The sequence below is a fragment of the Apus apus genome, chromosome 6 (assembly GCF_020740795.1).
Source record: "Apus apus isolate bApuApu2 chromosome 6, bApuApu2.pri.cur, whole genome shotgun sequence".
In the NCBI taxonomy this organism is placed as follows: domain Eukaryota; kingdom Metazoa; phylum Chordata; class Aves; order Apodiformes; family Apodidae; genus Apus; species Apus apus.
Genome location: NC_067287.1, coordinates 19,145,720 through 19,160,935, shown reverse-complemented (window position 1 = coordinate 19,160,935; position 15,216 = coordinate 19,145,720). Strand labels below are relative to the sequence as shown.

The following is a 15,216-nucleotide window of genomic DNA, read 5'->3' as shown; positions in this document are numbered from 1 at the left end:
GATCTTATGGTAACATTGTAGCAATAGACCAAGAGTTGTTGATCCTAGCTTTTCTGTAGAGTTTTTATTGTAATGTGTATTTAAAGAATTGTGTGAATGTAAATTGCTATCTCTAAAACAAAAACAATCTGAAACTTCCCAGAGGCAGCTGAATTAGGCATGCTCATGACTTTTCTGCCTAGTACTCTGCTGCATAAAATGATACAGTTGTTTCACAAAAAGAGGAAGGGTTATAAAGGTGGCTTTTCTGTGACATTATATCTGTCTTGAGAGCTTTCCCAGAAATATGAATATAGTAATTATATGATTAAAAACTAAGTAAACTTTTTAGGTTGTGCACTTCCTTGGGCTATTAACCTAACCACTAATTAACCAACAGGAAATTCCAGACCTGAAAGTTCCATTATTGCTATACTGAACTGTGAAAATGTAAGCGTGCTAATGAGGATTTCGTTATAGCCATCTGTAGCTTGTTTTTAAATTGTGTCAAAGTAGGAAAAACATAATATACCATCTGTTGCCTAGCCATGTTAAGTTGACATGAAAAATATTAGAAAAAAGTTCCCCCTAATTTACAACCCTAATTGTGTCTTATTTCCTATATTTTATTTGTGACATCAGCTAGTGCCATGGCACTAGCATTACTGTCAGTTATCTCTTAAATAATGTATTTTGTTTAGCTTACAATTTCTGTATAATTACTTAAATATTTTTGGGAAGAAGAGGTGCTGACTTTCTGAAATGGTAATTTCTGGGCAATTAGTGACCCCTTAATTTCAGTGTCATATTCTCTTAAATATATTTTTATTATCAAAAGTCAGAAGCTTGAGGTTGTCTTGCAATTTACAGTTTTTTGGTTTTAAGTAAATAATTTCTCAATAACAATTAATAGTATTCTCTCTTTCTCTGAATAGTAAACATGAATTGAAGCATTTTGCTCTCATCAGACTGGAGTTTTTGCTGCTCCTTTTACTCCAGCCGCTGTATGCTCTTTTTTTTATGGGTTCTTTTTTTCCAGTATTTCCTTGTTTCTCTGTAGGGCTTCATCTGTACAGACTTCCCCAAGTCCCTTGATTTGTGGTTCCCTTTGAGCTTAAAAAGAAGGGAAGTTGTAAGGTATTACCACACACTTGCCAAGAAGTATTATGGGTTCTTAATTGTCAGAAGTTTATAGATGTAATGCAGGTAGAGCATTAAGCAAGAAGGTGGTGGTGCCATGGGAAAAGTTAAAAAATTGCTTTTGGAACGAGAATTGGCACAGAAGAAAATACTAAAACAACTGTGGGATAGTGAGGCAGATCCTTAGCAGCTGAGGGGAAATACAACTCAGTAAGGTCATAAATGTGTTAATGTTTGCGTATTGCCTTTTGTGCTGAGTAGAGAGAGGAGTGATCTATGATGCAAAAATGAGGATAAAAGATTGTAATTGAGATAGAGAGGTGGAAGTGTCATGCAGCAGTTTAAGGGGACTCACGCCTTGGATAGGCAGCCCAAAATATGGGCCTGTCCTTTTGTCCCCAGGTTTTTTGACTAGGCACACTTTTTGTCTTGAATTTGCACAACAACTGGCACAGCTTTGGTGAGGGCTCTTAAGTACTACCTTAATATTCAAGACCAACTATAATTTTGGTGGTTGAACATGGTAACAAAATCTGTTTCTCTGCAGACTGCAGTGCAACAAGCGTAGGTAAAATAAAATGAGGAACTCTTCGATGTAGCTGTTGTATCTACAATGTAAATGTCTCAATGCTGTAAAAATACAAAAATAATCTGAGTTCTGGGCTGACCATGCAGATGAGGAAAAGCCAGATGATGCAATCTTTTTGGTCTTTCAAAAGACTTCTGCTAGTCTCTAGCCTTTTAGGAAAACTAAAGAAACATGACGTTAGATGTTAGACCTTGCATGGCTAAATAATTTGCTAAAAAATGGGAAATTGTCTACTATGAAGGTAAAGGGAGGCCACTTTAGAATTCCACAGGCTGCTGTGCTGAGCTCGTAGTTTAACATGTTAATCTAGAAAAATGGCTGCATAGTTAGGTGGGAGTTTGGTGGCAGTCAAAAGTCATTATTCATATTAATGAGGAGATAGTGGGAGAATCTAATAAAAATAAATGGATAATAAAATGAGATTAAATTAACTTTATAATAAATTTAATGCAAATCAGTTTACTATGTGTATTAGTAAATGAGTAGAGAAGAAAAAAGAGAACATGATTATGCCACTGTATAAATCTATAATACCAATACAGTTCACGGTTCTGGTCTCTGTCATCTCCAAAGGGTATAGTAGAACTGGAGGAGGTTCAATGAGGATTCCCAGGGATGGCCTACGGTGTGATAATGTACATAATGTACATAATGATGTGGTCTCCCTGCTGTCGTATTCTTATGTTTGCCATTTGTACGTATACCAATTTGTTGTATTCTTACTGTTCCAAGTAAGTGAAAAGAGAACATGCAACACAATTGTCTAATGATCCTTAAACCAAATGTTAATACTGGAAAAATAATTAAGTCCCCCTTAATGTTGAGTTGTTTTACAATCTATTACCAACTTTGTTGATGTGTGACTTGTATAAGAAAAACAAGTTCTTGGTCTGCTTCCAAACCATTTGGAAGCATCTTGTCTGTGCTCTCTTCTCCAGTTCTTTTTAATAGAACAAAACTATTTGCCTTCCCCTGGAGACTTGGCTGTGTTGATCCATCACAGATGAAATGCCACTTCAGTAGGTACAAAGCAACTGAAGAAACAGTGTTTAATAAAGAAGGAATTTAATCTGGAAGAATGCCTATTCTTAGCCTAGTAATCCAGGTTTCCTGCTATTCTTAGTGCTTTCAGACTTGAGTTTCTTGTGGGTATTATTTTAAAAAAATAATCATTATTATTTCAGGGTTAGATGAAGAATCAGATAGTTAAAAAAAACCCAACAAAACAAAAACTTTCGTTTATACCAATAGAAACAATAGGTTGAAAGAGCTCCCAGCTTCACTTTCTGTTGGGGATTTTTAAAAACCAGATAATTCTGACCAGCTTTTCTTTATGCAGATGATTGATAAACATCCATTGAGGTCTAACAGACTATTGGGCTTTTGGAGTTGTTTCAGCATGGCAGAAATACTCATTGTTCTGGGTAATGACAGAAGAGTGATTCAGAAGGTATTTTAATACCTCTAAAACTGAATATTGGGAAAATTTTGGTTCACAGCCCTCACTAGTATATGCAAGCCTTCATACTCTTTCGGTCTTGGAAACAATTCTGTGGATTAAAGTGCATGAAACATCTGTACCAAAATGTAACCTATACAGGACCTCCTTAGAAAGTGTTTTGTACTAAGCACTATAGTGTCGTTGTATTTAGCAAAATTAGATTGTTTACTTCTTTTAAAGTATACATACAAGAAAAAAAAAAAAAAGCCATGTTTATGACCCATTCCTGTGCATTCGCTTTTGTTGCTAGTACTAGTCAGTTGAATCTTCCTTTTTAGGGAGTACTTAGCAATGTCAAGATGAATAGTTTAAGTAGATGATTTATGGAAAAATGTGAAGTATTTTAAAATTCTAATCCTAAAGAAATTATAACAAAACGTTTTAATTTCATTCCCTTAGATGTTCTGTTTTGTTTTTTTTTTTTCCCCCTAAAACTCCATCTAAGCTCTCTTCCCATTTAGTCTCCTAGAATTCTCAACATTTTACCTGTCACAAGTGTTCTAGAAACTTACAAAAAAAAAAAAAATACTGGTAGCCTAAGCTCAGTGATATTGGTGGGGCAAAATGTAAAAGTAACCTCTCTGAGATGCAGTGAAAGTAGCCAGGCACATATATGTAAGAAATGGAAAACCTTTCCTTTCTTCTTGATCAGATTATCTGATATGTCTGGCATCTGCTTTTATCATGGTCAATAGTACTAAATTCTATTGGTGACTTACTGAATGAAAACTACATGATTTTTCAACAGTGGTAAATTTACTGCTTTATATGTGAAAGCCATAAGAAGGGAATTGTTAAGTAGATAAACAGTATGCAAAATTTAATACTGTAAGACACCAGCAGGACTAAAAAACCTCAGAAATTTAATATTCTTAATGTTAATGGAATATTTCTAGCCACAGCTATTAGGCCCAGGTAAGTAATGAAGGCCTCTGAGGGGAATTCCCAAATGTTTTGTGCTGTGTAGGTCATAATAACTATAGATAATGTGTTGGTCTTTTAAACAAGATTTATACCTTGTCTGCACTGAAACATTTACTACTGACAGTCTGGTTCTTCAGATCTGGCTCTTGTCTGCATTATCATTGTCCCCAGCTTTTCAAGCAGTTAGATTTGCTTCAGAGATTCTGTCTTCTGTATTGTTAACTCCAAGTCTGGTTGCAGAGTGCAGTTGACTTGGAACACAACCAGCAATTGATCTGTCTCATTACACACATTAGGTAAAACAGACTTAGGTTTTTATTTTGACTGACACAGTAGGGGTTGGGTGCTGGTTATAGGACTTTCAGGTAAGACAGACTGGATGAAGAATTGTCAGTAATGTTATTCGCTCAGCACACATGCAGTCACACAGATGTTGTCCTCTCACTGAAGTGGTATGCAAGACACTTCAAAACACTTATGTGGCCTGATACAGATACAGAAGCAATGTTTGCCAATGATAGGAACTTAAAGGATGTTGCTGTTGATGGTAGCACGTGCCCCAATGGGTTTGTTGACCTCATTCCTTCCCATTCCCTGGGGAAACTTAATTGTAAGCAGATCTCACATGGCTGTGTGTGTTTGCTTTTACTTTAGGCATTTGCCTGTGCTGCCTAAGTTTTCCAATGATCACTAAAATTTGCTCACCTCAACTGTTTAGTCTTATAGATAGAGAAATAGGAAAGGCTAAAAAGCATGAATGGAAGGAATAGTCCTAATTTTGAAACTTCCTGTTAAACTTACTTTGCAAAATTAAAAAGGGCCTGGAGAACAGGATTGGATGCTTTTTATGGTATAAAGCCACAGAAGACATAATAAAGCTACTTAATACTTGCTTTTGAATTGGCTGGAGTAGATATGTCAGGATTAATGGCTGTACAAATCTCCAGATGTACTCTGTAGGCTGTTCGGTCAGGTGGTGGGATTATAAATAGGTAGGCTTACTGATGTCCCCAGGAACAGCAGTGAACTTGTCATGCGCACACACACCATCCCTTTCACCTACATATGCTATTGAAAGAAATTCACCTGATATTAATGGAGAAGAAAAACTTGTGTTATCTTGGAGGTAAGCAGAAAAGTAGTTAATTTTAGCTGTTCTTCTCCCATCTCTTTGTTTAGCTGATCCGCAGAATGGCTTCAGTTACCTTACTGGGGAATGTCATACTAACAATAATTTTGTTCGCTATACATGGCTAAAACTTTGACCCACACAACTGTTCTGGTTGGTGAAAATGGGAATTTTGGGAGTGTTTGATGTAAAGTGACACATATTTTGCAAGACTAAGGATGCAAATGTTGGACAGAATTTCCTTGCTTGTTTGAATGTGGCCTAACACCTGCTGTGAGAAAAAGTATTTACCAATAATTATGTATCTGCATTAGCTTTTAAGTCATTGGTCTTTGAGAGAAAGCATAATTTGGGTGTAGGGCAGTACATAAATTGCCAGAACTCAAACACAGGCCTGTAAAAAGAGAATAAGGTCTTTTGTCCTGTCTTCAGAGCAAGTATGTAATTATTCCAGTCCAAGGTACAAAAACCTGTTTCTATCCCATTTTTGGCTCAAAAGTGAGGGTGTATAAGGACCTGTAAATTTATCAATGTGGATGGAGTGGTGAAATTTCAGTGGTGCATTTCTGGATATAGAAGCTGTTCCATATTTTATTTTAATTTCATGATGAGGGCCTAGAAGTTCAAATGAGGCTATTGAGATTATTTTAAGTGAGACACGTTGTTTCATGCAGAGTGTGACTTTTCTGTCTTTGATTGTCTTTCATCTGATTTTGATCCAAAAAACAATTGTTTGTTACAACTTGTGAAAATCAATGCCCTTAGTGTTCAATAGCAGAGTCCTTGCTGTGTATTCTGTGTATGCTTTGAATATTATGTATGACTTTATTGTGGAAAACATTAAAACAATTCTGAAATACCTAAACAGACTAAATACCTAAATAACTTCACAATGCCAAGATGCACTTTGCTTACAGCAACAAAGAAAGAATTTAACAAATCTTGTTCAGTTTAACTTCTTGTAAAAGTCAGTATGCTTCTGGCACTGAATCATATGTTAATAAGTTAAAAACTCAGCAGTGAAAAATACTGGGTGTAAACTTGTGATGCGGAAAGTTGAAGAGGATGAGGGGGTGAATACAGGAGTGAAGCATAGTAGTTAGAGTAAATTACTCATCAGCATAATTGTATAGGAAAGTTTCTCTGCGTTCTGCAGAGCACATTGCTGCTGATGATTGAAATCGTTCTAAAGGTTATTAAGAAGTATGCTTCTTGCTTTCCTAAAGGATTTTTTCCTACTTTATAGTTCATGTTGAAGCCCTGTAACTTTTTTCAGAAAGCACAGAGGCTTTCTAGTGGAAGTAATGTCATACAAAACAGCTGTGGTGTTACTACCATTGTGCATTGTCACCACCAGCTTTCTTTGAAGAAGTATCTTCCTTCCTTGTCTGTTGCAAGAATCCAGTAAAAAATGTACCTGCGGGATTCTTAGTACGTGGAATGGGCCTAACAACAGCTATTGTAGTAGATGGGGATGAGTTTCGGGGAGGAAATAATTGTATTCATCTGAGACCCTGAATTGCCAACCAATGATGGAGTTTAAAGTAGGGCAAAGGGAAGGGGACTTCCGCTCTCAGCAGCAGCAAAGGTGGCCAAGAAAACTGCTGCTCAGCCTCATGCTATGAGAGAGCTGGTAAAGGACTTCTGGCTGTGCTTCATACCATTTATCTCCCCTCAACATCATTCATAGGAGATCAGGCTTGGGCTCCAACAGCAGCACTGGTGTTCAAGGAGATAGGGAGTGAGTGTTGAGGAAAAAGCTGTGAAAGATTAGCAGAAGAATTTGGTGGCAGGTAGGTACTCAAAGCGTTTTTTCTTCGTTTTGCAAGGAGTGTTAGCCTGAGATGCTTGGTGCTTGCTTGGGGAACTAAAGCTACCTTGGTCATAATTTGGGAGAAACCTCCTTATTACATCCTAGCTTTCAGGATATTAACTGCCAAGATGCTTCTCTTGAAATCTATTAAAGAAAACACATTATTTAATACAATTTCTTAGCCTGTGCCTAACTTTTTTTTTTCTTTTTCCTTCCTGTAATGAACTAGGATGCCTTGCTTGCTGAGGTGGTTGTCTGGGTAGGAGCCGTCTGTCCATTCTTCATGTGTCACATAGCATCGCTGTATATGGTTTTAGGGATTTTTTTAAGCTTCGTACTCAGACAGGAAACTTTCCCTGCTTCCTGTTCTCTTCCAATACTTGATATCTTGTTAGTTTACTAAACCCTGCTATTTCTAGGTTATGCAAATATACAAAGCATTTTGAAGTTTTACCCAACTTGTGTAGCTAAAGGACGTAACTGCTAAGAGAAGGCTCCTGGAGGCTGAAGAGCTTTCTACAAGGGAGAAAGCTCGTTCTGTTCTGAACACCTGCATTAAAACCACAAATGAGCTGTAGTACTTTCCAAAGTTGCATCATTGTGTTTGGCTCAATTATTCTTTGATATCTGAGCCTTCAGCCGGGAAATGGGACAGTTGTAGTTAAATCCAACCTTGCATAGCAGCTAAAAGGAAGAGGGAGTAAAATTTGTCTTACCTGTTGTTACTGCAGGGCTTCTTAGTTGCTGACTTGCATTGTTTTATCAATTACACGCCTGCACCCGTGTACCTGTATTTGGGGATGTGTGTTTGTGAGGAAAAAGGAAAGGGTCCTTATTAGCCTCTTTGCTGACCGCTGTCATACCGAGTGGTGATGCTATTCCTTACCTTTCCCAATGTCTAAATCCATCTGGTGCCTGCCTCCAGTGCTGCTTTTAAGACATGATTTTGAACAGGAGGGAAAAGCAGCAGCAAAACTCAGATAAATTGACAGTTCTTAACCTCTGTTGATGTTCAGAATAGCTGCTGAAAAAGCCCTGAGCAGAGCTAGGTGTTTCATCTGCAGGCTTTGAAAAGGCAGTGGTGTTATGCCTGCTTTCATGACTAGGAAATAATGGACCAAAGGGCACATTCAGGTTTTGCTTCATTTGAGAGCCCTTAATTGAACTTTTCTTACTGGTCATGGGAGAAAAACATCTGTGTGAGAATTCTTTTATAGCAGTTCTTGGGGAAAAAAAGTATTTGAGGGTTTGTTCCTGGTGGATGTAACATACGTTTGCTTGAGTTTTAAGCATTTGTTAGGTTTATTAGTGTATCAGAGGTTAAGCTCCCCCTTTCAGTTCAAGCTGCTCTTTGTTTGTTTTTTTCCTGTTTATTCAGCCAGTTATATATTACTCAATTACTGTTACAGATTGACTGCTTTCTCTTCCCTGCTCTCCTTCCTTTCTGTTAGGCTGTTTTCATAGCTGTAAATATAATAAAGGCAAAGTGAGTCGTATGAAGCTTTAGTAGTTTTGAATGTAATTTAATTTTTTTGTCCTTTCTTCTGGTAGTAAATCTGGGTTATTTTTTGCATTTGATACTTTGTGAAAAGATTGCAAGTAGATATAACTATCTGCTTACATGCCACTTTTGTAATTTTATGTTGTGTTAGCCCTGTTTAATTCAGAAGTCAAGTTCTTATCCTCCTTAGAAGTGCTGTCTTTGGAGCTATTTTTTTTTTTTTTTCACCCTTTATTGAGGGGTTAGGAGAAAAGTAAATACTTCTAGCACAACAGAATGTGCTGTTGCTGTAAAGGAATGTTTGTATCAGAACACATTTCTATAATTGCTCGGTAATAATAATAAACTTTATGCTAATTCATAGTTTAAAGTATTTTTATCCTCTGCCTGCTTAGACTCTGAGCTCTTGGCTGTCTTCCAAACAGCAAGGCAGCTCTTATGTCCAGAGGGGAGTTAACTATGTTTTGCTGGATGGTGTAGGACAACACTAAGTGAGTTGGGTAGTCCTTCATGTGTATTAAGGGAACTTGAAAAGGTTGTAATAATAGTTATGATTTGGCTTTGAAGAGCAATGAATTAATAGTTTTTTCTAGAAAAGTTTTAAGCTGGTACTTAATTATATTACGTAAGCTTATACTGGAATTTGTGCCCCTTTTAATATGAAGAGGGGCACAATCAAAAACATGCCCGTACCATAGAGATTTTTGTTTACATTGTCTCTGAATCACCACTTTTTCCTGGTAATAAGAGAAAAGATTGAATGAATTATAGCTCAAATACAGACTTTTCTGTTTTCAAGACTGCCACTGCCATGGGGACCAACATTTAGAAGGGTGTCTGTTCCAAGTGTTCTGGAGGGAACTGGAGGATTCATTTGCTGCTTTCTTGCTTTTAGTGTGAACCAGACATCTAAAGATTCCATTAAGCTTTCACCTTACTGTTCCAGTTACCATCCTCGTCCTGTGATTTATTTCTCTCTAGGATAAGATTTTTGAAAAAAAAAATAAAATTCAGAGCTATGAGACTAGCTAGGGGGATATTCCACACATCCCATTGAATAGGAAAAACATATCTGTAGCAAGAGTTTTGAAAACACTTGATTCCAGGGATGCCTTGTTTTCTTAATTCAATTTATTTATGGAAATAGAGTGGGAACACAGTTATCTTTTTTTGCTTTCCTCATAGCACTCATCTGAATATGTGCATAAATAAGAGAACATCTGCAGTTCATTTTTTTGTTTGCTGGAACCTCATAGAGTTAAACCCCTAGGGATAATCTTCAACTATGAGTTTATTAGTAATCTTATCACCTGTAGCATTACTACTGGCATGTCAGTTGTATCAGTTGCAGAATATGTTTTGGTGTTGGAAGTGCTATTTACCCAGTGTCTCAATTATCGTACCATCTTATTCTTATGTAATATTTTTAAATGCCAGTATTATTTGCAATATTGGTCTCCTTTCAGCCTTGGGAATCTGTATAGAGAAGTGCACTGTGAAATACCCTGTTATTACAGAATATTTGCAAACATTGTTCATGTTTGTTCCTCTACCTGGCAACTAAACTTAAAACACGTTTATGAACTTCAGGAATTTTGGTACTTATTGAGCCACCTTCTGGACACAATATTAATACAATATAACTTCAGAATCTTCCCAAAATGACTAAGCAGGTGAGTTTAGAAACTGAAAGTTCATATTTCTCTATGGAGCAGGAACAGGAAATTATATTTTTCTTTATTTTGTCCGATATTTATCATAAGCCTGGCTTGAAGAGATAACCAAAGAATGGACAGTGCCTGACTCTTCATTGGTCCATAGCTTGATCTTACCACATCCATCTGGTGCATTTATAGTAGAAATAGAGAGACTGTGTATCAAACAGTGATACTGATCTGAAGTGGAAAGCCTGGCATCAAGGCTGATAGACATGTTATGTAGATGCTGTGTGGCTGGTACAGCAAATACTTAATGCTGCTTAATATTAAGAAGAAATATTATAATACTCCAGTATGTTAAAGCTAAGTTACAAGTAACTTTTCTGCAGCACTTCTGGGAACCCAAAGTTTGTGTTGAAGCCTGTGTGCCTGGTAATAACTTAGTCAAGATTAATAGAATGTAACATTTCAACTAGCTAAATTCCAGCTAAAAATAATTTTTTTTAAGTTCCATGAAAGAGAGAGGTGCTTTTCATGAGCAGTGGCAAACTTTTCTTTGAGCATGATTCTTAAACATTACCTTGTCATATATTCAATTAGCTCTAAAATGACAAACCCAGTAATTTGCAGGAGCTGTAGAGAAATAAATTCCATCTAAATTGTCATCTGTTGAACTGGTATGGAAAATCAGTTGGCCTACTAAACTTTGAAAACTTCAGGGAGAAGCAGAGATGATGGCAAATTAGAAACTGTGTCTTCAGATAAATGTTTTCAGGCTTATCCTAGGGTGACCAGACATGGTGAAGAAGCTCCATTAAGAATGTAATGAGAATAGTTCTTAGATGTATTTTTTGTTTACCATTCCATGTGTGGTGGGTCTGTTCTTACAATACTTCAGCCACCATCTAAATAGGAAGTTAAGACATTGAGTTTGAGGGTGGGAAGATGTTTCAAATTTAGAAACTACTCAATATGGTACTTAAAAAAACCCCAAACTGTAGGTCTTCTAATATGCAGAACAAATTATAGTGTTTTGGAGTAGCTTTTCTCTCATGTGCCAGAAGTTGTCTGGTCCTAAGGATTTTGTTTAAGAAACTGTATTGGTTTAAGACTTTCATTAAAAGATTAATGTGGACAGTGCGTTACAACAGTAGAGAAGGCAGCAACAAGCTACTGAGAATTCTCTTTTCTGTGATCCAAGTGCAGTTATGTGAAATCAAAGTAATCAGTGTCCAGAGGAAGACACAATTTTATTAGGTTTGTGAACTTTTTTCTTTTATTCTAAATTCTTGGCAAACAGTGTTGGAATTGAAAGCAAGAGTTGAATGTGCCACACAAGGCTACCTTCAGCATTTAATTTCCTGGTGTAAGAATAATTAAGGGGGTGTTACACGTAAGAAGGGAGGAACAAAGAAGTTTGATGGTGTATACATGCAGCCTTAGATCTTAAGCAAAGGTAAGAGATTCATGCTGAGTCTAATGATTAAATACCTATTCCATGTATTGTAAAAAGGTGAGTCAAAGCTGGGAGTGGTTGTGATGCTTTTGGCATCTGCCATTCTGTACTACTTCTTTCAGGTTAAGTTTCTGGACTCTTCAGTCTTTAAAACAGATCTACAATGACCAGGAAAAAGCAATTACTGTTTTTTCCTTCACACGTTCAGCATTTTGATTCCTTTGGTTGGTTTGCTTAGTTTCTCAGTGCTGTTGTTTGCTTCAAGACTGGTTCTTGATCTCCTTGTAGATTGTTGTAGTTTGTTTTCCCAGTTTCTGAGCCTTTTTTCCTGTTAAACTGTTAATTTGTCTTATTCTCTCAGTGCAAGACCCAAACACATTATGGGCTCTACCAGCAGACACTGACTTTACCTGAAGAAAGGAGACATGATCTCAATTGGCAGCCACTTATCTTGGTCCATTGCAAGGACTTCTGCTGTAAACCCTGGACTCCACCGAAGATAGTTTTCAGCAGTTGCTTCACTTTAGTATCTTCATGCTCACCTCAAGGTTGGGACTCTTTTTGAGGAGTAAAGTCTGCTCGACTGTTCTGGAAGTTTGCCTTTATAGCCTAATGTGCTTAGCAAGTCATAAAGATTCAAGAAAATATCTTGGCCATTTCACATACCTTTTCTGTGTAGTGCTCATTTCCTGCTATGGGGGGGTCATGATGTTAATTCTGATTTGGAGCAACTTTAGGGCAAACCAGCAGTGAACATCTGGAACTGACAGAGAGACTGAAAAAAATAGAAGGACAAGTTGAGACATTATATTAGTCTCTGAATGGTTTATTTTACAATCTTAATCTCTGAGGTTTTCTTTTATCTGGAGGTGCTCCTAAAAATATGCTCTTCTGCAGTCATTATTCTCCATTAAGTTTCACTGATGGCTTGCAGTCTAATTTAGAGTATTAGAACTAAAACTGGGACAATGCAACTGCAAAGGTAGCATAAGGTAAGTAAATTTAGTGACTTCTCATTCCAAGCCCTAATCAGAGAATCTAAGCAGTGAACAGTAAGTTGCCAATGAGTGTGCCATAACATTAAATGTGTTGTACAGAAGCAACTGTACTTTCTCTGGCAGGACTATTTTGTGAGTCCTTGTTCTTACCAAACATTACAATACGTAGATCTTTGCTGATACTAGTTAGTATTAAAATCAATTGCTGAATCACAAGAACAGTACAGCTGTGCAGAGTGTTTTGACACAACTGTAGTGTAACTTTTATCTTCTTGATCTACAACTTTCTGACTGAAAAAATTCTAGAATATCTTTCAAGCAGCTTGTTAGAAGTGTGTGTATGGACGAGGTAGGATGCAGAAAACAGCAGTATAAGGTGGTTAGGGTATAGTGTTACAGATGATAAAAATATCTTTTTCTGTTTTTGGAAAAAGCTAACTCTTTTGTTTTTTTTGTTTTGTGGGGTGTTTTTTTTGTGAGAACTCATGGGGCATTGTAAAGCAAAGGACTTCCAGTTGGTTCTTTTTCTGTCATCTTCAGACTTGGGCTGGAAGAAGCCAGGATGGGAATGGGTGAATCCAAGATGTAAAATTTTTCACTGGAAATGAGAAAAACAGATAATCTTGTGTTGTGGCATGAAGTAAATACTGTTCTAAAGATGCACTAGCAAGTGGACTCATCAAGAACTGCAAAATGTTAAGATATGTGCTTGCAATATTTATGCACATACGCTCCTGTAGGTATATATAATATGGCACCATTGACTTTAACTTATGCAACTTATATGCAATGTTTCTACATAATGATTTCTAAATCCTATGCTCAAATATAGGCTTTTTGCTGGTAGGGGTGGGGAGAGTAATGGTCCTGTTTCTTAAATATTTTAATTTTGTTCCATCACAAGGTTATACAGGGTGGCTTTACACCACCTTTGTAGCTAATGTAATAAGAAAAGTGGTCTGTTCCTGTTCTCAGGCTAAAATGAAAATACTCCATGTGGAATAGATACATCAACGTGATAGTATTCGGATTAAGAACAACAAACATGAAAATTGAGCAGCATTTTATTAAAGGAAACAAAACCAAAATATAATCCATAATTATACTGTTGCTGAAACTTGTTTTTCAGACTGGCTGATAGATGAGAGACACCATTGTAAAGTATTCCACTTCTCATGTGTTTGATTATGTTATTACCAAGTCCCAGTTTGGGAGCTCCAACTTGCAGACTGACTTAAAATGTGGATTACTGAATATTTATGTTTTATTAAATACTCCTCCCCGCCCCCCCCCTCCCCCCCCTTTTTTTTTTTTTTAAGAGTTTATCCACATAAACATTTAGCAATGATTTTTTTGAGTTACTTATCTATATAAATTTCAGGTAATAATGATGCAGTTTTCTCCAAGCTTTTTCCTAGCAAGTAGTGTTTGATCTTGAAGTTGTAGAGTGGTAATGCTGTGAAAACATAATCCTCAAAGAGGGAACTGAATAAACAGAAGGGAAGTTGGGATTTTCATGATCTTTGCTAACTGTAGAAGACACATTTGTTCTGGGAGTGTTGAGGATGAATATTGGGCTGGGAATGCTTGTAGGAGATACTAGGGGCTTAAATATTCTGTATACCTGTTGGCCAAAATTGATGTAGAATTCTAAACAAAACGAATTGATGTACTTACTTGCTGTAGGCCTGAACTCTTGCTCAGCTGTTACTTGGCTTAGCAGATGATGTGCAAGGTTTCAGTGGAACAGCGTTATTTTAATAATTGAGAAAGGATTATAAGAACTGCTTGGAGTGAGAGGTCAAAGGCAAGAGAAGCTTTAGAAACTTTATTGCAGTAGCCTTTTTCTAATAGAGTAAGATCTTTTTCTGATTTAGAGAATAAAATTAAGCATTCCTTGTACTCTTGGCATATATAATTTGTAAAGCTTGATATAAAAAAGTGTGTAGTTGCTTTTTGTATTAACCAGTATTCTCCATGGTGCCCTAAGTCAAATTAACAAACTTAAGCCTAAGCAGTAGGAACTTAAGTAGTAGAAAATTTGTATTGCACTATGTTTAATTAACTTTTTTAGTGCCTGAGAGATGACCAAATTGCAGAGAAGGTCCCTTTTGACCTTTCCTCTCTTAGGTGATTGCTATGGAAAACTTGAGAGATGGTTCTGATGTTGGAGGTTATATCCAAAATAATTTTAGCAGGTGGCTATCAAGCTGTCTTAGTATGGTGTCTCTTGTAATTTTGTTCAAGACAAGAAGTTAAGTGGTACAAATATTAATAGTCTTTGATATGAAGATTTGAAGAGGTGGATTGTTTATGCTGTAGCCTTTGGTTATACACACATCTATCAGACAGATTTCTGCTTTTATTTTCTCCAGTTTTTTTGGGAAAATGATCCTTATTGAGAGGAACTGCTGGTGATAATATCCAGGTCACTGTAAGTTCAAGTGTTTCTCATTATTTTGAGTGCCATTCTGTAGTTAGAGTTAAAAATATATTGGTTATACCTTTCTAACAGGAATTGAAAGCTT

General features: G+C 36.6%; 1 protein-coding gene across 6 annotated transcripts in view; it reads left to right on the top strand.

Annotated features, from left to right (window-relative positions):
- Window positions 1-15,216, top strand: part of COBLL1 (cordon-bleu WH2 repeat protein like 1) — a 79,191-nt gene that overhangs the window by 24,702 nt on the left and 39,273 nt on the right. Inside the window, exon 1 of one of the 6 annotated variants that reach the window (XM_051623033.1) lies at window positions 12,088-12,238. The exons of the other annotated variants lie outside the window; for them this stretch is intronic. Within the exon in view, the coding sequence (XP_051478993.1) occupies window positions 12,225-12,238 (14 nt within the window). The 5' untranslated portion in view covers window positions 12,088-12,224. Of the gene's footprint in view, window positions 1-12,087; window positions 12,239-15,216 lie in introns of those variants that run through there. 6 annotated transcript variants of the gene reach the window in all.